This window comes from Rhea pennata, chromosome 1 (assembly GCF_028389875.1).
Source record: "Rhea pennata isolate bPtePen1 chromosome 1, bPtePen1.pri, whole genome shotgun sequence".
Lineage (NCBI taxonomy): Eukaryota > Metazoa > Chordata > Aves > Rheiformes > Rheidae > Rhea > Rhea pennata.
The window spans coordinates 2,255,432-2,277,261 of record NC_084663.1 but is presented as its reverse complement, the minus strand read 5'-3'; the positions used below and the strand labels follow the sequence as shown (position 1 = coordinate 2,277,261).

General features: G+C 45.5%; 1 protein-coding gene across 26 annotated transcripts in view; it reads left to right on the top strand.

The window, feature by feature from the left end:
* LOC134142700 (collagen alpha-1(VII) chain-like) overlaps positions 1 to 21,830 on the top strand; it is a 131,067-nt gene that overhangs the window by 43,907 nt on the left and 65,330 nt on the right. For 22 of the 26 annotated variants that reach the window (XR_009958955.1, XR_009958957.1, XR_009958959.1 and 19 more), the window contains 22 exons: positions 813 to 956; positions 1,287 to 1,477; positions 1,970 to 2,098; positions 3,236 to 3,310; positions 3,628 to 3,708; positions 3,804 to 3,830; positions 5,307 to 5,351; positions 5,965 to 6,033; positions 6,138 to 6,224; positions 7,105 to 7,131; positions 7,290 to 7,343; positions 8,733 to 8,804; positions 9,304 to 9,363; positions 9,555 to 9,590; positions 12,930 to 12,965; positions 14,193 to 14,228; positions 14,726 to 14,761; positions 15,859 to 15,891; positions 17,424 to 17,495; positions 18,854 to 18,913; positions 19,612 to 19,647; positions 20,921 to 21,001. Coding sequence is in view for 21 of the 26 variants with exons in the window: in XM_062580242.1 (XP_062436226.1) it covers positions 813 to 956; positions 1,287 to 1,477; positions 1,970 to 2,098; positions 3,236 to 3,310; positions 3,628 to 3,708; positions 3,804 to 3,830; positions 5,307 to 5,351; positions 5,965 to 6,033; positions 6,138 to 6,224; positions 7,105 to 7,131; positions 7,290 to 7,343; positions 8,733 to 8,804; positions 9,304 to 9,363; positions 9,555 to 9,590; positions 12,930 to 12,965; positions 14,193 to 14,228; positions 14,726 to 14,761; positions 15,859 to 15,891; positions 17,424 to 17,495; positions 18,854 to 18,913; positions 19,612 to 19,647; positions 20,921 to 21,001 (1,487 nt within the window). In the remaining 5 variants the exon portion in view is untranslated. The remainder of the gene's footprint in view (positions 1 to 812; positions 957 to 1,286; positions 1,478 to 1,969; positions 2,099 to 3,235; positions 3,311 to 3,627; positions 3,709 to 3,803; positions 3,831 to 5,306; positions 5,352 to 5,964; positions 6,034 to 6,137; positions 6,225 to 7,104; positions 7,132 to 7,289; positions 7,344 to 8,732; positions 8,805 to 9,303; positions 9,364 to 9,554; positions 9,591 to 12,929; positions 12,966 to 14,192; positions 14,229 to 14,725; positions 14,762 to 15,858; positions 15,892 to 17,423; positions 17,496 to 18,853; positions 18,914 to 19,611; positions 19,648 to 20,920; positions 21,002 to 21,830) is intronic. The other 4 variants (XM_062580175.1, XM_062580129.1, XM_062580138.1 and 1 more) reach the window with 4 other exon arrangements.

Below are 21,830 nucleotides of genomic sequence, written 5' to 3'. Positions count from 1 at the left end.
GACTTGGGTAGCTAAAAAGCCAAAATGTAGACAGCACCTACTCCTTCCTGGCACAGTATTCTTGGTTCCTTGAAGGTACACAAGCAGTAATGCTAAAATGGGGGTAGTTAGTTTTAACTAAAATGGGTGTAGTTATAAATGGCCCACCTAACTGCCTTCCAGACAGTACAAATTAAAGCCTTGAGACCAAAGGCACCCATATATATTAACTGAGGCCTTGTATACCTCAGCCTGGTGATGTATTAGTCAGGAACGTAGAAAAGTGGGGCTAGGCAGAATACAAGAATTTGGACAGGACTGGTCAGGTAGAGAGGTAGTATGAAACCAGTCAATTTGCAAATTCTTAGATAACCTTGCCTCTAACCCTTCTTTTTTATGGATGTTGTGTGGATGGATACATTTCCTCCCTCACAGGAGTCTTTCCATCATATTTTGGGGCTTCTTAATCCTTTCAGGTTGAGGGCTTTTTTTTCCTGAAACTTTCACGATCTTTCTAAAGAAATTTCAAAATGGGAATTCGGCATTTTTTTCCTAAAATGTTGGGGAAATGCTTCAACTCTCCTGAATATATTTCTTTTTCTTTTCTCCTTTCCAAAACTATCTGCTGAATTTAACCTAAACCATCTTAGTCAATCTGATTCATTGCTGTCTCCCTCCAGAAAGTGTTGCCTTGCTGTAGGAGCTGCTATCCACTTACAGGGCTACACTGAATGTCCTACTTTGCCCAGCTGTGGAGTGGAAGCCATAGCCCTCCTCACCTGCAGACCTAATATTTAGACAGATTTACACAGTGTCTCTCTACATTTGCCCAGGTCGTGGTATAGCCTACATGCTCAAGGAGTTATTTCAGTCCTCCAGAGGGATGAGAGCAGCTTTCCCTCATGTGCTGGTGCTTGTGACCGATGGGCGATCACAGGATGATGTGTTACCTCCAGCCAGAACAGCCCATGCTTTAGGTAAGGACTGCCGTGTTGTGTTTCCCAAGGCTTTGTTTATCCTTCTAATACAACCAGGAGCTGAATTTTCAGGCTGTTCTGGGTGGTATATTGCATGATTTGTGCCTTTCAAATTCTTTGTTGGCTTTCTTCACTCCTTTGTCTTTTCTTTTTTTCATTATAAACTAAGAGTTTCTTGGTTTTGCTAGAACTCGCACATGCTGGTTATGTGAGTTGTCTCTTAACTGTTCGAGTATGTATTACTACCAAAGGATATCAACAAGAAGAATATGATGGGTTTGAAAACTCTGATTCTGAACATTTTTCCATTAAGCAAGCAATGTGTTTTAGGGATCCGCATCATTGCTGTGGGTGTCTCCGGAGCTGACCCTGTTGAGCTGAACAGCATCTTGCTGCAGCAAAACCTCCAGAATGTTTTCTACATCAGCACATTTGATGACTTTCCCCATATCCTCCAAGAGCTGATAGAAATCATTTGTTCTGACCTGCAGCCGTCAGGGGCCCAGCCACTGCCTGGGGAGGTGAGCTGTTTCACAGAGCTTTGAATAAAAGCTGTCTTGCTTGGCACAGCTCATGCACAAGGGCAGTCGCCTACCCATGAGCCATGTTTCAAAGCAAGAAGGGCAAAACAGATTTGGGACTTTGGGTCCAATTCTGACCTCACTTGCTTCCCAAACCTGGAAACAAAGAACAAAAGCTTTGAAATGAAAGGAGTAAAAAGGGGAAGCTAGAATACAGCTTTGAAGGTTTTGTTACATAAGGCCACTGCAGGGATGAAGCACTTGAACATACTGTAATTTCAATGCCCTCTTCCAGCTATGGTCCGTAGATCATTGGTCAGGATGTGAATTTGTTTGCAGAGTATCTCAAGCAGCAGTATTTGATAGCTGTTTCAGCTGAAAGATTGGTGATATAAATGCACAATAGCCTCTTGACATCTGCTGCAGGTTGATGGTGGTGTCTGGCCCCAGAATATGAAGGATCACTAATCTAACCCGAACTCCCTGCTATAGGTTGCCGAACACGAAGCAGATAAGCAATTGCCATTTGATGACACAGAGAGCAAGCTGGTCCCTGGTCCACCTTCAGCTGAACCATACATCCAAAGAGGAGAGGAGACTTGTGGTCCTTGGTGTTTAAAGGTGAAAATCAGTTCACTGATGTCTATTTAGCGGATTGTATTTCAGAGCACTGTCTCAATCATCCCCCTCACTGCTCTGGTCAGGTCAGCTCTCACACCTACACTGCATTCAGTGCAGTTGTGTCACCTCCAAGGCCTTTAACTTTGGAGACTGTGTTCATATTTGGGGAGGTCATCCTAGGACCTGCCACTTCTGCAGAAATAAACACTGGGAGGCAATTCTACCCATCCACCAAGCAGAAAGCCAGAGGAAATGAAGAATAGTAGTGGCCATGTACCCTGAACTCACCGGAGGAGGTGGGTATCCATTTTTGCCAATTCTAAGGCAAGTTCAGTCTTTCCAAGTAGTTTCCTGGAACTGTCACAGAAAAAAATACCCTGACAGAGTCAGCTTTGGGAGGTTATCTGCTAAGCTGTAGTTCCTTGCTCTCTCACCAACTTCCTGAGTGGCTCTGGATAATTCACTCAGATGTGCTAGTTTCATTTGAGTAAACGAGTGTCTCCACAATAGTAAGTCATCATAGTGAGAAGTTAGTTGGTGTAGTCAACAAAGTGTAGGTTGTGATTCAGTCCATAAGTATTCAGAGAGAGATGTTTATGCTGGTGGCCATCTAAAATGAGGTGAGAAGAATGTCTCCCCCATTGTCCATGGATGGTTGAATTAGGTCTTTTTCTCACCTCTGCCAAATTCCTTTCCACAGTTTCTCATGAGAGAGAAAAATTCCACTGAAATTAACTTTAAGTTTTGGCAAACACATAACCAAGAGCATTTACTGCCTCTCTGAACCAAAAAGGAGATCCTGAACTGTAGGTGTAACAAGGCCAAGATTTCATGACATATCAATTCGTTCCCTGACTGCACTTCCTCCTCCCTCTGCTCTGTGTTCTCCATCCTTTCTTCTCAGTTTTGGTGCAAGCTGGAAACACTTTAAGCAATGCATAACTTCAGAAGGATGTTGAAGGGTCTAAGGATATGGACAGGTCTTCTGCACGGTCAATCTTAACACTTGCTTCTCTTGCATAGGTCAAGGAGTGCGCTAGTCTTTGTTTTGCAGTCACTCTGGTTTAGGTTTATTTGCCATCCTGTGGTGGGAAATAATTCTCTGAACATTTGTTCCATTTTCTTTTTCCTTTCAAGAACTTAAGGGTCTCACCAGCTCGTGGAGGTTATGACCCATACAGCTTTACTACAAAGGGAGAGAAAGGAGAGAGGGTGAGTCCATCCACCTCAACCATCCACTTGGTTAATCAATATACAACTAAATAATTAGTAGCAAGGCAGAGATCTATCCTAGAATCTCAGAGTTTACAAAACTTGTCTGGGTTTGAAAATTTGATATTTCTCCAGCGATAACTTGGCCTAAAACAAAATGATGCAGGTTTTATCTTCCACGTGATAGGGAAAGTTGCTCGGTATACTAGGAATTGAGGACTCCCTGTAGCAATGCACAAAGCTAGGGGTGCCCAAAGCTGTTTGGGTCTGCAGGTCTGGAGCTGTAGCTCACAAACTCTTGCTTTCTATATGCTTAGGGCTTACCTGGGAAGGATGGTATTCCTGGGCTGCCAGGCAGACCAGGGCGGACAGGTCCTCCTGGTCCCCCAGGACTCAAGGTACGTATTTGCTTTAACAACACTGTAAAAATGACTTTTAACAGAGGAGTGAACATGGCTCTGAAGTCTCTCCCTCTCTTTCTTCTCATTTGTAGGGTCTCCCTGGCGTCCAAGGTAATATGGTAAGTATTTTAAATGCAGTAAAGATCACCCACGAAGTGGGACTCAAAACCTTTGCTTTTCAAGCCTTTCAAAGGCCAGTTGGGCTAAAAGCAGGCAGAAGCCCCAAGTGATCCATTCTGCCTTCATGAGGGTCTGTTGCCATCACTGAATAACTCCTAGCTAAGATGAGAAAGAGTCTGTCGGCTGTTTTTCCAGGATCTGCCTCTCCTGCCAGCCAGGACTCTCACCACTAGCTGTGAACTTGACTCAGTACCAGAAGTGTTGTTCAGGTTTCCTTCTGTTCAGAAACCTGGCACATAATGCAGCACAGCACTGACATATTTCTAGCCAAGTAACCATCACTGAACCAGAGCTACTCATGGAAAAAAAAAAAAAAAAAAAAAAAAAAAAAAAGAAAAAAGAAAGAAAGAACTGCAAAAAACTCTGCCTGCATTCTGCATTTATATCTCAGTCTTACTACACTCCATCATACATATAATCACCAGTAGCATCATTTGCTCACAGACATCCCGTACACTAATTATGCTTCTAACAGTTCCACAAAGGTATTCATATCATTGCTTGGAAGACACTCATCTAGCTAAACCAGCCAAACCTTATGTACCCTTGTTTTCACTAGAAGTACTGCCATTTGCTCCATGCTGTCAATTTTACTAGAGATAGCATAGCTTTACACACTAGATCAGCAGTCAGCTACAAAAATGTCCCTCATCTGCTTTCACCAGCGCTCTGTTAATAGACATTTGTGTTTGACAAGGTAAATCACCTTCTAGGCTCTGAGGACTCTTTTGAGAAGGGCTGGTATCAAGGTGTCCCAGGTCATCTGAGATCCCCTAGGATTTCCAATGCAACCATGTACAGTAGATAAAATATGGGACTAATGGAGCACTTCTGAAATGAGACCTGGAGGCCAGGCAGGTATCACAGAGCATCACAAACGGCAAAAGCCATTTGTGCATGTGTATCTGAACTAAGTCCTGATCTCCACCACTTACAATGGAGTGTAGACAGCTGGCTCATGAGGAGACACAACATTCGAGTATCATAATCTTCAGCTGAACCCCATCCTTTGGTCTTAATTCAGTTGCATAAAAAGAGTCCTCACGTGTCATTTGAGATGCCCTGCTATCCCACCTAACCTCCAGCTGATACTCTAAAATGGTATAGATCTCCTGTAAATCCTGTGTCATGTCTACCAGTGTTAAATACCTGAGAATATCTCAGGCATCCCTGGATATCTCTTACCTGCAAACATCACTAGGGAGGGACATATAACACACTAACAGGTAACACCTACATGATTCACATTAGTGTTGGGACCAAAACCAGTTACTCACTTCAAGGAAGCTATTTTCATAAATTCTTAAGGGTGAATGACATTTTTTTAGAGGTAGGTCTGTAACTTGGACATCCCACAATGATGGTCTTGCAAATGTTTTGTTGTTTACTGCTATGTAATTTATTTTTAATTCTAGGGATCTCCTGGCTATCCAGGACCAGTGGGACCAAAAGGAGACAGAGTGAGTTTCATTCCTGGATTTCACTGGGAAAAAGCCATGGTAGCACTCTCGCCTCTTATTTCCAAGTGTGTGTACAGTAGCCACTAGTGCATGTGAACTTCTGAGATGTATGTTTCTGGCCTTGTACAGCTAGCAGCCCTTGAGGAGTCTTTCTTCAGTTTTACTATGAGACAGCTAAAGTCTTCACAGAGAAAACTGGCCAGTCCTTGTTACAGGCCCTTGGCAAAATTCAGTAGGTTATTTTCACAGGGAGGTAGGACTCTGTTGGGTCATTCTGTATTTTAAGAGCTGGTGCTATGAACAAGCCTGTTTGCACCCATTTAGGACAGAGAAAGGCAAGGTTTCATAACCTGTTGTGGGCTCTTCCCAGGAGCAGCTGTCCTGTCCTTTCCCCATGCCCCTAATGAGCATGGCCATGTGCTTTCTGGTATCTCCACAGCAGAGATGCAGCAAGCAGGCGGTTTGGGTTTGCAGCATAGGGAGGCTCTTGCCTTTCACAGGCTGTTTGCTCTCGAAGGATGCTGATCTTACAGCTGCACCTAAATCATGAAAGTACTTGTTAGTGCCTGGACTGCCCAACACAGCTGAGCATGTGTTCTCCCCTCTTATGCAGGGCGAACCAGGTTATGTCCTGGGAGGAGTGGGGGTGATTTCCGGTCAGAATGGGCAACCTGGTCCTCCTGTGAGTATTGTGCTTTGGCCTGCTGAGCTTATGTGGGGCTAGCAGAGCAACTGAGGGACTGGCAGAGAGCATGACCTTCTCTCTCCTGGTTTTTGTGGTTGCAGGGACAGAAAGGGCAGCCAGGAGTTCCCGGAGTAGCAGGACCACCAGGTTTACCTGGGCCACAGGGACCACCAGGGATGTCCATCAAGGTGAGCAAGGTTATTTGCAGCATGGCTCTGCACTGTTAAGCCACAGAGAGCGGGGCACATGGCATAGCCCATGGTCCCTGGACACCCTGTTTGTTTAAGGGCCCTGGGAATACATATTTCTTCTCTCTGTTATGCAAAAAATATCTACGTCTTCAAGACCTCTGCAGTGCTGAGGCCTGTAGGATTCTCCCACTGAATCACATAGGCATAAAAGGAGGTACCCTGCAAATGGCTTTTCCTACTGTGAAGGCCCTGCTGTTCAATCACAGTTCAAAATGACAGCCGCCAAACAGCAGAAATCGATGACGGAGCTTGAAAAGGTTACAGTCAGACTTTTCTGATGTGGGGCCAGATTCAGTGGTCACTAAAACTTTTCCAGCTTCAGGTCCTTATCCAAAAACTGGATTTAGAGTTTTCGCCAAGTGCCTCCCTGTATTGGGGGTACAGATCATCTCAGCAGAGATCAAGGGTCCTAAACACCCCTCATCTACCCTAAGGGGAGTTTGGATATCAAATTTCCTGGGTTGAGGTGTCTGGAGTGTGAGAGATAGCAGACACCTCTACCAAAGCTCTGTTTACCCTAAGGGGTAGTGGATTTTGGTCTCTGAGCTTGTCAGCCTGCAGGAGCTTTTGCTGGAATTAAATTTAGAGAGAACCCCCCTCCCCATCACTGCCATTTGGTTGGAAGTAACAGAGAGGGAAAAGCCAAAAGACTAGCAGCATTGCGCTGGGGTGCAGGAATGGTCGGCAGCTGCTTTAATGAAAGGGGCGTGCTGCTGCTGTGCACCTCAACGAGGAAAGTGGGGAAAGACTGTATGAAGGATCTGCTTCTCCCTGCTCCCAGGCTCCGTGGTGACTTTTCATGCCCTTTGTGTTTCAGGGTGAACCAGGGGATTTGGGTATCAGGGTAAGTATCTGAGGCTCACTTTCACTTTCAGATGTGGTGACAAGCCTTGTTTTTTTATTCGTAAGCTGCCCAATAGGCTCTTATTTCAGTCCTTGCCAGGTGCCCATTGAGACTATGCTGCTGGGACACATGCTAAGACTGTCCTGTGCTTCATGCAGGGTCCTCGTGGGAGGAATGGCCTCAAGGGTGACAAAGGAGGTGTGGGAGAGCCGGTGAGTTATTTGCCAATGGCCAGTTGCTGAAGGAGAGCCACAGGCCACCACCAGTGGTGGAAAAGCACCATTGACCTTGGGACACCAGCTACTGAGGGTGGTCATGCGGGGACCTGTCTATTGACAGCTTTCATCAGCCGCCGCTTTGGGATGCTCCACGCTGCTGACAAGCCCTTTCTGCTAAGGCTGGCAGATTAAGCAGGGCCAATTAAGCATTTCTCACTTTGTCAGCTTCATCCTGCTGACCTGTCATTCAGGAGTTATCAAAGGGAAATGTTAGAAACCCAGTAAAGGCATGTGATAACAGTCATTCGTTTTGCAAAAAGCAAACACATGCTCTCCTTCAGAGCGTAGGGTGAAAGACTGTGAGAAATGCATCCATCACCACACTCGTAACTGCAGTAAACCCTCTGGTGTAGTCAATCATGTTGGCAGATGGTAGCAAGTGTGGCCTAGGGAAGGCTGCTCCAGAAATCCATGCCTTAGCCTGGCCTTTTATAAAATACGTCTTGCTGACATGTTCATTTCCGCTGAGCTCAGTTAGACGACTTTCCCTCAAGCCTCCACTACCACCATCACCCATGAAGCAGCTGAGTACAGCTCTGCTCCTTCCCACAGCACTCCCCATTTCAGGAGGGGCAAGGAAGAACTGGGATAAGTCCAGAGGAGGGCAAGAAAGCAGACGGAAAGCATGGGATATCAAATGGACCAAGCTGGGGTGGCCAAGACAAAAAAAAAAAAAAAAAAAAAAGGAGGTAGTTCTTTGCAGAAGTTTCACAAGGATACTTTGGGTGTAAGAAGTTTGAGTTCAAGGGGAGATTAGAAAAGAAAAGAAATCCATTGATCGCTGCTATGAATAAAGAAACCACATCCCTGAATTACAAATAGTTCAAGCCTGCAAGGTTACTCAGGGACTATATGCATGTTCTGCTCTTGTGTCCTTCCTAAGGTGCCTATTACGGTCTCCCATCAGAGATGGGTGCTTTTATGTTATGCTTGCAATACTACAGAGTTACATCCAACAGACCAGCCACTTCCTTATTTCAGATGTTAGTTTTGAAATCAGGAGCATACTCTATTAGAGCAACATAGCCTTGAGGAGACACTGGAGAAGGCATCCACCGCCAAACCAACATAGGTACCCAGCCTCTACATCTAACAAGCAAACACATCTTTATTTTCCCTTCCCAAATAAAGCCAGTGATCCATAGCCTCTTTTGGGGGAAGAAGCCAACTGGGTGTGCATGATGATCTCTGTAAATCCTCAGTTGCAAAGGATGGGCCCATCAGGATATACAGTTTTCTGCTTGTGTTTCTGCGCACTTAAAAGCAAACCCTATCTTTTACAGTTTGGAAGGCAAAGATGTGATGATGTCTCTGCCTTTGCAGGGGAAACCCGGCTTGCCAGGCCCTGTAGGGCTGGATGGTGTTCCTGGACTGCCTGGACCAAGGGGAGAAAAGGTCATTACATGTATCAGATACCTGTAGAATCCATCAGCTCAAGGGAAGAGCTGAAAATAGCTGATAGGAAGTAATAGTGGGATAGATTGAGTGTAGATAAAGTGGAGGCATGTAGGGATTTTTTCCCCAGTCTCATGCGGGTCTTTTCTCCCAAACACAGCCCAAGCCCTACATGCTGCCCGTCCTCTGGATGGGGCTGTTTCACTAATTCCCCTACTTTATTTCAAATGGTGGCTGAAAACACACACAGGCCCTTTCTTAGGCCCTTTCTTTACTGCTCCCTCCTCCAAATTATTTGCACCTTGCCTGAAGATGGCTAAGCATATGTCTTAGCAAAATGGCCACAGAGTACATTTCTCCCCTCCAGCTTTGTCAGACAGTTAAGAGCAGAGCTGTAACACAGGTCGTAGGATGGGACATTCCTTGTTTTACACTTTTTGTGCCTTCCTCCTGGCATGGGGTCTGCTTTTCTGAGTGCAATGCTGTGCTTACCTTGCAGGGGATGGCAGGAACGGGCATTCCTGGCACTGCTGGCTTGAAGGGAGAAGAAGGAGAACAGGTAGGATGGCAATTTTTCATCAAGTTTTGCAGCAAGAGTCCCCCAAGGGGGCTCAATGTCTCTGCAGTCTCCTCCAATACCCCTTCTCTAGGCTTTCCTTGGAGGGCATGTGGTTGAAAATGGGAAGAGACACAGGAGAGAAGACTTTGTGTCTTAAAGTCTGAGCTTTTGCCCTTCTCTCTGTTTTGTAGGGAGTAATGGGTCCTCCAGGAGTACAGGGACCAAAGGTGAGTACTGAAATACATTCAGTCATGCTGAACTTGAGTCTCTGTGCCTAATACTCAGGTGCCAAGGAAAGCATCTAGCTCCAGCCATCATCATAGGTTCCAGGAATGTTGCCTCCTTGCTCAAAAGCAGAGAAAGGAAATAATTTTACATGTCAGCAGTCACTGACCAGTAGAACTCATTGCTGCAAGATGTTGCAGAGATCTGGAATGGTAGCAAGATGCAGTATTTTAATAAATCAATAAATGACATTTTTGTGGCTGGTAAAGATCTGCAAAGCCGCAACAGTTCATAGCAGATGTGTTTTAGGAGGAATATGGAACCTCATGCAGCACAGCTCGGTCCCAGCTCTGACACTATTAGGGATGAGGAGGGAAAAAGATGTGGAGTAGATTATCTCACATCTGCTGCCTTTCAGGCACCATCTGGGCCCAGATTCATTCCTACTTAATTAAATGCCTGCATCAGGTGTGTCAGTGTGCCAGGAGAAACTTTTGACTTTCTCAGTGGAGAAAGTCAAGCTTTGTGAGAGGTGATTCAGCCCATCCTAAGGTTTGAGTTGTCTTCTGGAAGTGCCCATCTTTTGCGGAGTTTTTAGATTGTGTTTTTTTGTTGTTGTTTGGGGTTTTTTTGTATGTGGAGGGGGCTTAACTTGACTTTGAGCCTGGAGTCAGTGGAGAGGAATGATTTTGGGATCTGATGCTCAGAGGCGAGAGACTAGACTAAAGTAGCTCCACTCCAGATCTGGCACCCCTGCTGTGAACCCAGGGGAGATGAAGTGTGGCAAGGGCTGGTCAAGAAGGGATTCAGGGCAGGCACAGAAGGTTTTCTTCCAGACTGTTAATATCTTCCAGCTCTCACTATTCACAGAGAAGTGGGAATTAAACACCAAGGCTTTCCATGTAGCAAAATACTTGGAAAACTCATGGTGTGGGAGAAATAAGCTGATCTTGGCATGTACACAGACAATTGCCGCAGGCAAAAGGAGACGTTCCACCTCAGCCTTGCACTAGTAGAAATGTCTCGAAACACAGTTCAGAGTAGGTATTTGCCTCTTTCTGAAGCACTTGGCTTCAGCTAGTATTATAGGCTTGGCACCAAAGCAAGATGGCTCGTTCTGCAGTCCAGCACCCCAAATTTTCAGGAAGTCTGAATTTCCCCTAATGCCCTCTGCCCAGTCCACAATGAATGTTGGCCCCCAGGAGCTGGGAGCCAAGTGAAGGCAGTACCAGGCATTGATTCAGAGGGTACATGAGCCGTCTCAACACAGTCCTGGGTTTGGTTTTGAGAAGAGCAACAGTTTAGGACTAGGTTACATGGCTCTCTGCATGCTCCTTTTCCAGATGCACCAAGATATACTCTCTGAATTACTACTGAAGGCCAAAAGTATCCGTTTGAGTCCCTGATTTATTTCAGTTCTGCTAATCTTAAAAAGTATCCATACTGCCCCAAAAGAGACATACTTCCAGGAGAGGTGGCAAATGACAGAAAAAGGAATATCAAGGAAAACATTTCCTTCAGCTGGAAACAAAATGCTTTGCTTCCCTTTGCAGTGGTGCTGTTTTATTTCATGAAAGGGAAGAGGATTTGAAATCCGTAAGGTCTTTGCCTATGAATAAGCCATTGGCCCAGTGGCGATTCTTCAAAATTTGGGCATGGTGGTGGTCCCAACGACCATCACTGACCTGGCTCTGACCTGCTTGGGGAACGGGTCATCCAAACCCTACCGGACGTGACACGGCATGCCCCTACTTGGAGCAGGATCGGCTTTGCTTGCCTGCCCCGTCGGCTAGTCGAGCGAGTGATGGCTGGGGGAGACCTATCCAGTGGTTCCCCCCCCCGAGCCAGTGCCTGTGCTCTCCCGGGCGTTGTAGCAGGGCATGGGGCCCTGTGAGGTCCCCTGGCCTCGCGTGAGACAGCAGGGACCAAGTGGTAGTGCAGCCTACCGCCTGACCTAGCTCAGTAGATCAGGCATGCCACCTACCCTTTAGCTTCAAAGGCAGAGCAAAATTCTTCACACGGACGGTGAGTCTGCTCTTTTTCTGGAATCGCTGATACCCCGTCTATGCCTGCTTGTCTGTGCGCTGGAGGGACCCTGTTGGGATGAGGCACGTCTGCGGGGCTTAAGATCGGGCAGCCCAAATACCATCGGCTGCACCACGCCCCGGTTCCAAACTCCATCCGAGCACAGACGTTACTCTCGTTACCAAACGACACTTCACTGGATTTGACTTGGACGGATGGGCCATCCATAAAATTCAGCCCGGAAAAGGTTCCCTGTATCACACAGGGTTCGTAAATAGCAGCAGTTTGCTGCTAATGTCTTGCTTCTTGTAAGAGCAAAGACCTCCCTGAGATGTCCCGTCCTGGTTCAGTGCTAATAAATGTGGGTTTGTGATATTTCATGGACTCTCCTTGAGAAAGACTGAAGCCTGGCAGGTTGCTTGCTGTCGAGGTTGCTGCTGGTGTTGGTAAGGAGCACTTTCTGAGATGACTTCACAGGAAGCATGAGGCTATCACAGCTGCTCTTTCTCATATAGGGTGAGCCAGGACCACCCACAGAAGGAGGACCAATTGGCCCAAGGGTATAGCTCTAACTGAATCAAATCAAAAAGATTTTTTAAAAAAATGTGAATACAGGCGAAGGCACATGCACACAGAGTAATTGGGTTCTGACCTGTATCTCTCCTTACTCCTCTTGGTCATGTTCAACCTCTGAGCTTAGCCAGGACCCAACCCTCACCCCCCAATTATTTATGCTGTAAACTCTTAAGCCTTTTCCAAAAGACTATCCCAGCTGGACATCTCAAGCTCCTTCAAAGGGAACAGTCTAACCAAGCTCAGGACAGTCCATATGTGTACATAAATGTACATATATGTACATACGCACACACACATACACATGTGTGTGTGTATATGTAAAAATATATACATATATATATAAATAAAATTATGTATATTATATTTAAATAATTACAAAATAATTACAGAATACACAAATACATATATTGTAAGATACATGTGTTTTCATATTGCATATTATTATGAAATAGATAATACGTTTATACAAAAATTCTAACATACTATAGATACTATATAGATATAATATATATTAATATATATATGCATACAGATGCATGCACTATGCATGTAATATATTTTATATACTATATATAACACATGTATAACACTATCTGTTTATTTTTTTGCTTTCCCCCCTTCCTCATCCTCTCCCATGAAGGGACCCGTGTTCTGCAGAGTGTGGGGCATGCACACCTTCAGGTCCAAATGTCTCTGCCAGTGGAGCCTTTGTCTTAACTAAAGCATCTTCTGTTTTCCAGGGTAACAAAGGGCAAGTTGGTGTTAAAGGGGAAAAGGTGAGAACGGCCAGCACAGGAGCGCAGAGCAGGAGAGAAGGCGGACCTGGGTCTGCTCTTCAGGCATGGGGCAGAGCAGTTAAGGTATCTGGCTGGAGAGCGAGAGGGAGGGAGTTTGGCTCCCCCCATCCTGAGCTCATGCTGAAGGCTTCCCTAGTCTGAGCAGGTGTAGATGGGTCATGTTACAGAGTCCCTGGCAGCTGCAGGCCACGAAATCACAGTGTTCAAGAACTCACTTTTGCTAAAGGAGCTTCTGTGCACGGGGCTAGATCTTTGATGGACAGTAAATCCCCTGAGCAGTCTACAACTCACAAACGTGACAGGACAAACCTTGAATACTATTTGATAGGAAAGGAGCAAGGATCCTAAGCATGGAGTGCGGACATAAGCCAGGCACTCCCAGCAACTGGTTTGGATACTCTGCCTACCTCAGCATTGATGGTAGAAGGTCCAGGGTCTGGCAATGTTGGATCAGTCCTTGTTATCTTGAATTTATATGCTCTAATAGTACCGTAGGCCCTATAAGCATGCTGGGTACGTGTGCTTGCAGCTCCCAGCTCTGAGTAGAATCCAGATGCTAGACTAGATGAAGCATTGACCTGGTCTGGTAGCTTCCAGGCATCTCATGGCTATCTCCACATCTTCTCTTGCTTGCAAGGAGAGCGAGGAGAGGAGAGCTGAAGGGACCTCAAAGTTTTACTGCAAGTTATTTTGCAAGTGGTCTTCAGAGTTCCCCTGCAAGTGGTGGAAGGAGCTGTCGAGTCCTCACTTTGGGTAGGAGAACAGCAGAGCATGTTGCCACATATTGCTTGGCTGCAGCCAGAAGGCACGAGAAAACTTGTAGGCTTAGCCCTGGGGTCCACCACTGCCAGAGGGACTAGACTTCACCCTTACCTATGTGCTTTTGCATCCTCTCAGGCCCATCTTTAATGGCTTAGCCTGGGATGAGGGCTTGCCACTTTGCTCTTAGTCTCCTGGCAGATGAGGCCAGGCTTGAGAGATGTGCTAGAGATCTCTATCTAGATGTGAGGATTTCTGTCTCTCACTCAAGAGCACTCACAGCAGGCTCACGGGGCTGTCTCATAGTCAGCAAAATATTGGGCTGCAGAGCTTCCTTTCTCCCTGCCTCTAGCTGGGAGCCCGTCATTACAGTAGGGACACAGCACAAGACGAAAAGTGCTAGATCTGTTTTCAGTCTGCTAGAAATTCTCCTTTACTCTCTTACAGGGACTCCCAGGACCTCCAGGGCAGAAGGGAGACCAAGTAAGTCAAACAGTAAAGGAACAATGTGTGCCACCAGCATGGGTGCAGGTGTCCTGACAGGGCAGAATCAGACCCTCTGTGTGACCACTGGGTTTCGCTACCTCTGCACTTCCCCTGGCTTGTGCCGCGTGTGCAGTTCCTGCAAGTACAACTGAGTATATGTTTGCAGGGGGGTTTGGAGAGAAGAAGCCAGCAGGGAGTCACATGAGCTTTCCTCCTTCATCACGTAACAGCAAGCAGTTAGCTTGCAGGTCCCATGAATCAGACTGGAAAGGGAGAGACTGCAAGTTTTATTCTCCCTGCTGCTTTCAAGTGATTGCAATCAAATAAGACAAAGGAAATACTTTTAGCCCAACTGCTCAGCCCCTCCTGTCTGTTTTGCTCTTGTGCTTCTGAGTTGAGTATTCAGCTGATTTAAGGAATGGATGGGGAAGAGCAAAGAACTGACATTTTTCATTACCCCAAAATTGTTCATTTTATTTCCTCTTGTCTTGCAGGGAAACCCAGGATTTCCAGGTGCTCCAGCTATGGGGGTAATTACGAACGGATTGCAACCCTTCTATCACCCTCCCTGTACACAGAGTAGGGGACAGCAAAGCACACTTAGCTTGTGCTATAACCATACAGCATTACAGTCAGCAGTGCTAGCAGGCCAAGGACCAAGAGAGGTGTGTCCTACTGAACTGCAGGCATGTGTCCTATTGAACTAAAAGACCTTTACCCTGACCTTCCAACTAATTATGTCTTCTGCTGTCTTGCTCCACTTCTTTTATTCCCAGCCCTGCACCAGTTTCTCACTGGATACTCAAAGGAGCTTCACTGCTATGCAGGAAACATGAGGCTAAAGCCTTCCTCTTGCTGAAGCTCTATGGTCCTCTCTGCTAGAGGCCTATTCCCATGCTTGGGCGCCTCATTCACTATGGGATTGCTGTGGTCCCTGCTGAAGAGTCACTGCTGATGAGCCTTGTTTGCTTCATTCTCATGTGTAAACAGGGTTCCTTCAGCCCCCTCTTCTTGGTCGTCCAAATGTCAGGACAACTTTAAGGAGGAACCTCAGAGCTGGCCACCTCTGTATGCACCACATCTGCTGCAATGGCAGTGGGAGTAGTTGGAGGCTGTATTATGTGCTGAGACCCACCAGCACTAAAGATCAATGTGTCCTGGGGGGGTACTTGAATGAGCAGGGGCATCCCAGGATTATTTCCTAGGAACAGTGGCAGATTTGTATTGGAAACATGGTAAGAAGCTCTGTAGTTCCTGAATCCAGCTCAGGGCTGCTCTGCAGAGTGCTAGTGCACTCATGAAGACTTGCTAAGTCCTTGGTATGTGATAGCTAAGGCCACAGCAGCCATCTGCCAGCTACCGCTTGCATACAAGTGATATTCCAGTCCCATTCCTGGAGCAAATACCTGTTGAAGTTGGTGGGATTCTTTTATAGACTTCACTGGGTTTATGATTTGTCTTGTAGCCATTTCTCATGGTTTATGATCCAGGACAGGTGATGGTTTTCCTATTCCACAACAAGGTTGAGATTATCTTGCTTTAGAACAAGGTAATATGAATCTTCCTTTGGAAGGGAGATCATTTTTCCAGATAAGAGAGCACTTCTGTGATTTCTTTTTATCCTCAGGTTTTGGGACCTCCAGGCAAGAAAGGCATCAGGGTAAGTCCATCAGTTAGCACCGTTTGAATCTTAGATGATTTCTTTAAAGAAGTCAGGGCTGGACAGTGTTTTGCCACCTGAGTCATATAACCTTAATGGTGGATTGAAGAGAAAAGAGATTAGAAAAGTAGCAATAATCCTGCCCTGATGATATTTCTTTTGTTTCTATTAAGAGAAAAATTGCACACACACAGTTTCCTACCCATCCCCATTCTCAAATGTTAAACTAAACAAAAGATAGATGCATATTTTGTTCCTGTCATTCTCTTTCTAATTCCAGTCAATGGAGAAATTTGGTGGTTCCAGATTCTAGTTTTAGAAGCTAGAGATCACTGAAACACAGATCCGACCCACTCTTAGAAGCAGCTTTCAAGCCAAGTGAGGAACTGACTTAGAGTCAAACAATATCTGAGGTTGGAAAGGGGCTTCTGGAGTTGAACTCTCTGCTCAAAACTGGGCCAACTTCAAAGCTGGATCAGGCTGCTCAGGGCTTTGTGCAGCTGCCTTCTGAGCATCTCCATGGATGGAGATTTCCCCACCTCCCTGGGGCCCTGTCACAATGTCTGACTCACTTTACTAGAGGAAATTGAGTTTTCTTAGATCAGGGATATATCTGAGACATAGCTGTTCCCAGGCTACATTGTTCTTATTGAACATTTTTATAGCATGATAGATACAGTTCATTTTTGAAGAGGCCTTGTGGTGCTACCTGGCCTGGAATATTTCAATTTTTTATTCTTGATAACTCATTGCTAGACTGCAGAGGAATAAAAGATTTCCCTTGTCCTTATAAAGAAATACTTACTGCAAGAGTAATTCCTCTTAGCTTTTTTGGCTTTTGCTCTTTTAACTATTCATTTTTGACATATTTTTAACTATCCATTTTGACTATTCAGGAATACCCCATACCTCCCCATCCCTTAGAAACAATGACTTACATCCTTTCCTCTGAGCTCAGATGTTTGCAGTTCATTTACTCTTGTAATTTTCTATGGTCACTCCTAACCAGACAAGGGTCCACTCACGACTTACACCTTCCCCCATGCAACTTGTCAGCACAGCCCATGTCTCCAAGCATTCTGTACTAGGGAAGAGTGGGAATGGGTTTGGGTGAGCAGAGACTCCTGCGAGAGCCACCTCCCTTTGCCTTTCTGATTCTCCAGACTGCTTAATATTGGTTATCAGAAACTAGTCCCTTCTTCTAGGCTGGCTGCATTTAGGTAGTGGCCTGGGACCTGAATTTTATCACACTTTCACTGCTGTAAATACACACACAGCACTTTACAGTAGACTGTACGAGCTCCCTAGGCAGAAAGGATGTAACTACTGTGATGGATTTTATATGGCTGAACTCCAGGTACTACAGAGAAAAGCTGCAGAACAAATTTCAGGATGGATGGATGGGGAGATTTCTCAAGGGAACAATTTTCAGAATGTTTTGAAAATGCAAAATACAAATCTAGAGAGCTATATGAACAAGGCTTGGCCTTTTTGCATGATATTATTAGCTTTGGGGATGTCTTTATTCACAGGGAGAGATTGGACCAACTGGGGCCCAGGGACCACAAGGAGACAAAGGAATACAAGGAGACAAAGGAGAGAAGGTAACGCACTTGCCTTTCTCAGCACATCCTGTATGGGTAGAAGGTTATTTTTGTTCCTGACCACCAAGGAAGCTCTGAGGTAAACTGAATTCATTCCTAAGTTATGTTATCAAGGAGCAGCAATGTGCTGTAACCCAAATGGAGACCTGTGGTCACATGGAGAAGAGGAAGAAAGGCTTCTTGAAGGGATGTCAGTGAGAGGTGCTGAGGTACTAATGCTCATCTTACCCAGCTGCCTGTGGTTAACAAAAATATTTAGGATCTGCTCCATACTTTTCTGCTAGCTTCAGACGTGTAGATTTATGTCTTGAGCTCTGAAGCTACTCTGGGAAGGCACTATATCCCCCATGCATCTTGCTCAGCAGAAAACACAGTACTGGCAACAAGCTTGCATCAATTATACGATGGCAGGGTGGAGATCACTTGCAAGGTGGTAACCAAGAGCATGACATATGACAGGCTCCCAGAGTGAGTTAACAAGTGGAGTGGAGTCACTCACAGCAGCTTATGCAAGGCAATGGAAGAACTGCTTCCAAGATCTGCAAGTGCACTTGTAGACTGAGAGCAAGAAACAACCAGAAGAGTCTGGTAGAGCTGCAGTTGTGCAGTCACACAATCTCTCCATCTCACAGGGCTGGCAGATGATGTTCTGCCAGGTCCCACTAATGGGAAAATATGAATCCCTTGGTTCCTCCCTGTGATCTGTCCTCTCACTCTGTGATCATCAAATGAGGCAAATATAGCCATTTGCTAGATTTGCCAGATAATGCCTGAGTGAAAGTTGGCTCCCCACAAGAAGACTCTTCCATGGATTGTGGCCCAAAAGAGCAAAGATCCTTCCGGTTAGCCGCTGGTCCTTCTCCTATTCTTCAGTGCCAAACCCAGAGTTACCTCTTAAATGCTCTTGAAGGCTGCTGACAAAATTTGGTGTGAAAAACGCTCTCAGATGAAGATATGGCCAGGTTGGTGCTAGACAGCAGCTTTCTTGGGTGCTGCTCTCGGGAGGGAACTGGAAGCCAAGTGGAAGCAAATATCCCCAGAACTCCCAGCCCAGTGGCTGCCACTTTTGCTGTTGATGCGGATGTTGAGCTGAGCAGATTGTTGTAGCAATTGTAAGAAGAGGGCTGCCAGGAGGGAAAGGGGCTGACAAGGCATCTCTGAGAGGCGGTAAGGGTGATGTGGTTAGAAGGGAAGAGGGCTGTGAGGAAATGAGGTTTGTGGAGGCCATAAGAACAAGCTGGCAGATGGGAGCATCATGGGGTTTAGCTCTAGCTTTCTCTCTGTCATACTTAGGGGTGCAGAGAGGAAAAGATCCCCAGGTGTTACACTGAGACATGCGTTGTCATTGATTTTTCCAGGGATGTCCGGGTTTTGGCATTCCTGGGCAGCCTGGGCTGAAAGGAGACCCAGGTGACAGGGTGAGTGTGGCAACATGCTGGATATGGAAATGGATGGCAAAAGAGGCAAATCAGGAGGCTCAGAGGCAAAATCTGTCTAAGTACTAAGAAGGGACTACTCTGTAAAGGGGTTACTCTCTGTAATGCAGAGAGAGGATCCCTTGTGAGTCTAGAAGAAAGCACAAAGCTCAACTCATAATTCTGTGAAAAGCAGAGCCAAGAAAGCTCCATTTCCAATGGTTTTGTGGCTTGAAGATGAACTGGACCTTTATCTTCTTGAATTTTACTTCTAAGAAGGTGCAAATTTCTGGTCACTTTCACGTGAGTTCACTCGTGTCTGGTAAGAGTTGGGCTAATGTACAAAGCTTCTGCACAAATACTAATAGCGTCTTTCACTTTAATCCAGAATACTCTTGCCCAACAGAACATCTTTGAGATTCCCACCTCTCTGTCAGATTTAGTCTCTAAACTATTAGTGTTTTCAAAAATGGAGAAGCCAAGGAGGAGACAGATGCATCTAGATCGTATACGCCCTTCTCTTAGGACACCGTATGTTTTCCCCTTCTATGCATCATACAACAGTGTTTTGATTTCTAATATATGCAGCCAAAAAGCAGCTTTGCAGTAGTGAATCTGATGTTTACACCCTTTGGAGAGGACAGAGAATTATTTTACCTGTGTTGTTCTTGCCATGTGACTAATGGTCTGTATTTCTGCAGGGAAACGTAGGTTTGTCTGGCAAATCTGGTCCAAAGGTGAGTATATGCGGTGATTGCAGTGTGCGAAGCAAAGTCACAATGAATGCTGTGCCAACGAGAGTTTTGCAGAGTAAAGAGCATTATCTTTGCCATGAAACCAGTGTTAAAATATGGGGGAAGTTCAAAAGCTGGAAAGGCCTGAAGAAATCCTCCTTTGCTGCAGTCTCTATGTGATGCGCAGCATCCTGCACACAGTTAGACCAAAGGTTAAAGCTGCCTTTTCACACTGTACTTTTGTTTAACTCTGAGGAGTCTGTAGAGACTATTTAGGCTTGAATTTTTAGGCTAGTGCTCAGAAGCCTAGAGAGTGCCTGTTCACACCTGAGTCATCTTGGAGGTATGGAAAATAAAGCAATATGAAAAAAGATACCTTAGAAAATTCTGCAAAATCTGGCCTCTAGGATTCCTTCCAGCAAATCTTTCTAAAGTGGTCAGAAGAGAGCTGCAGAAAACATCCTGAATGTGGTGTTCGTTCAAAGGCTCTGCCTCACAGAATACATTTCTCAAGCAATGCTTCTCCCCAGACTTGGCTGAAGGGGCACATGGATTTGGGAAATGTTACAGCATTAGTATGTGGCCTAGTGAACTGTATATTTAGTCTGGATCTGCTTCATTGGCAAGGAGGGATTAGATGTGAAAAGAGATAAATGGGAATGCATCCAAGCAGGAGGTGTTAATGCAGTCACAAAGTGGAGAAAGCAGTACGAGTTATTTTGGATTGGGGGACAGCATGGTGTGGTGGCTGAGGGATGAGGAAGGTCTCTTGTTCAAACCCCAAGTAAAGAAGATGTGCAGGTACTCATCTGTGAGATCTCAGCTGATTTAACCTGGGAACAGGACCTGAACCATGGAGTGGGAACTGAACTTGTGTCAACATTGACCTCTCGAGATTCAACCTATGCACAGGGTCTCCACTAAGAGGCCATCTCACTTGAGCTGTAAAGCTTCCTGGAGGCAGAGATCCTCACAACAGTCTGTCCTGCAGTGCCACTAAGGCTCTTCATGTGGTTGGGACAAACTATGTTTGAATGAAGCTAAATGCTTTCCAACCTAGTCCACCGAGCAGATAGCCTAAGCACAACTCTGCCTCACACAGAGTAGATGTTCTGAGCCCAAGGTACAGTGAGGACTGTGGAAGCAATGACATGGCCATGTGGCCTGGTATGCCATCTGAATCTGTCCCTTCACTAAGGACATACTGCGCGTAGTCTAAAGTATGGGGGCTATGAAATACAGAAGAAGAAAGTAAATATTATCTTGGTCTTTTTAGGGAGAAAGAGGTCTGAAGGGAGAGAAGGGCGAACGAGGATTACCTGGGCAACCAGGCGAGACTGGACTAAGAGGTAAAGATGTAAGTAGAAACTAAGAATCCAGTAAAATGACCATGCTGAACCACAGCAGCACAGTGTACCCAGTTAACGACCCCAGGTTATGTCTTGCAATAGCGAATTGAAACAAGTATCAAAGTGGGACTGGTCAAAAAGATGCACCTTACGCAGGCCCAGCTGGGAAAGGATCAGGTTGCAGAATGGCAATGTTGAGCAACGCAGGTCCTGACAAACTAACCCTAATTAGGCATGCTGGCTTGTTTGTTAAAGGATCTACCTTCCCATTTGCTCTTTCTGTTCTTTTCTAGCAAATGAGAAGGTAGATCCATCGATGACTTTAATTAGGACATGCTTTAGGCTGTGTTTTGGTGCAGAGTCTCTTAACACTTGGCTAGGGTGGAACAAATGCATTGCACCGTGGCGTTTGTGTGGCACTGGCTGGATACAGAACTTCTACTCACTGTTCAGTATTATGTCTTTTTGTCATTGGGTCGTATCTGTCTGACATGCAGGGAACTAACACACTGGTGCTGTTACACCAGCCTTGAAGGGCTTGCTCTTTTATTATTATTATTATTGTTGTTGTTGTTGTTGTTGTTGTTATGGTCTAATGGTACCCTATTCACAAGGATTTCATAACTGGCTTCTTAACTGTAGTTGGTGAAGATTTTTCATCAGCTCAAAGGGATGAACTGTTGCTACTGAACATCCAGGAATTTATCCATTACTGAACCTACCATTGGATTTTCCTGAACATCAAGTGGAAAGGGATCACTTAGAGAAGGCTTGAAAAAAAGACTAAACTTCTGCCTAACACCACTGACTGGAGTCAGGAGTAGTTGAGGCTGGCAC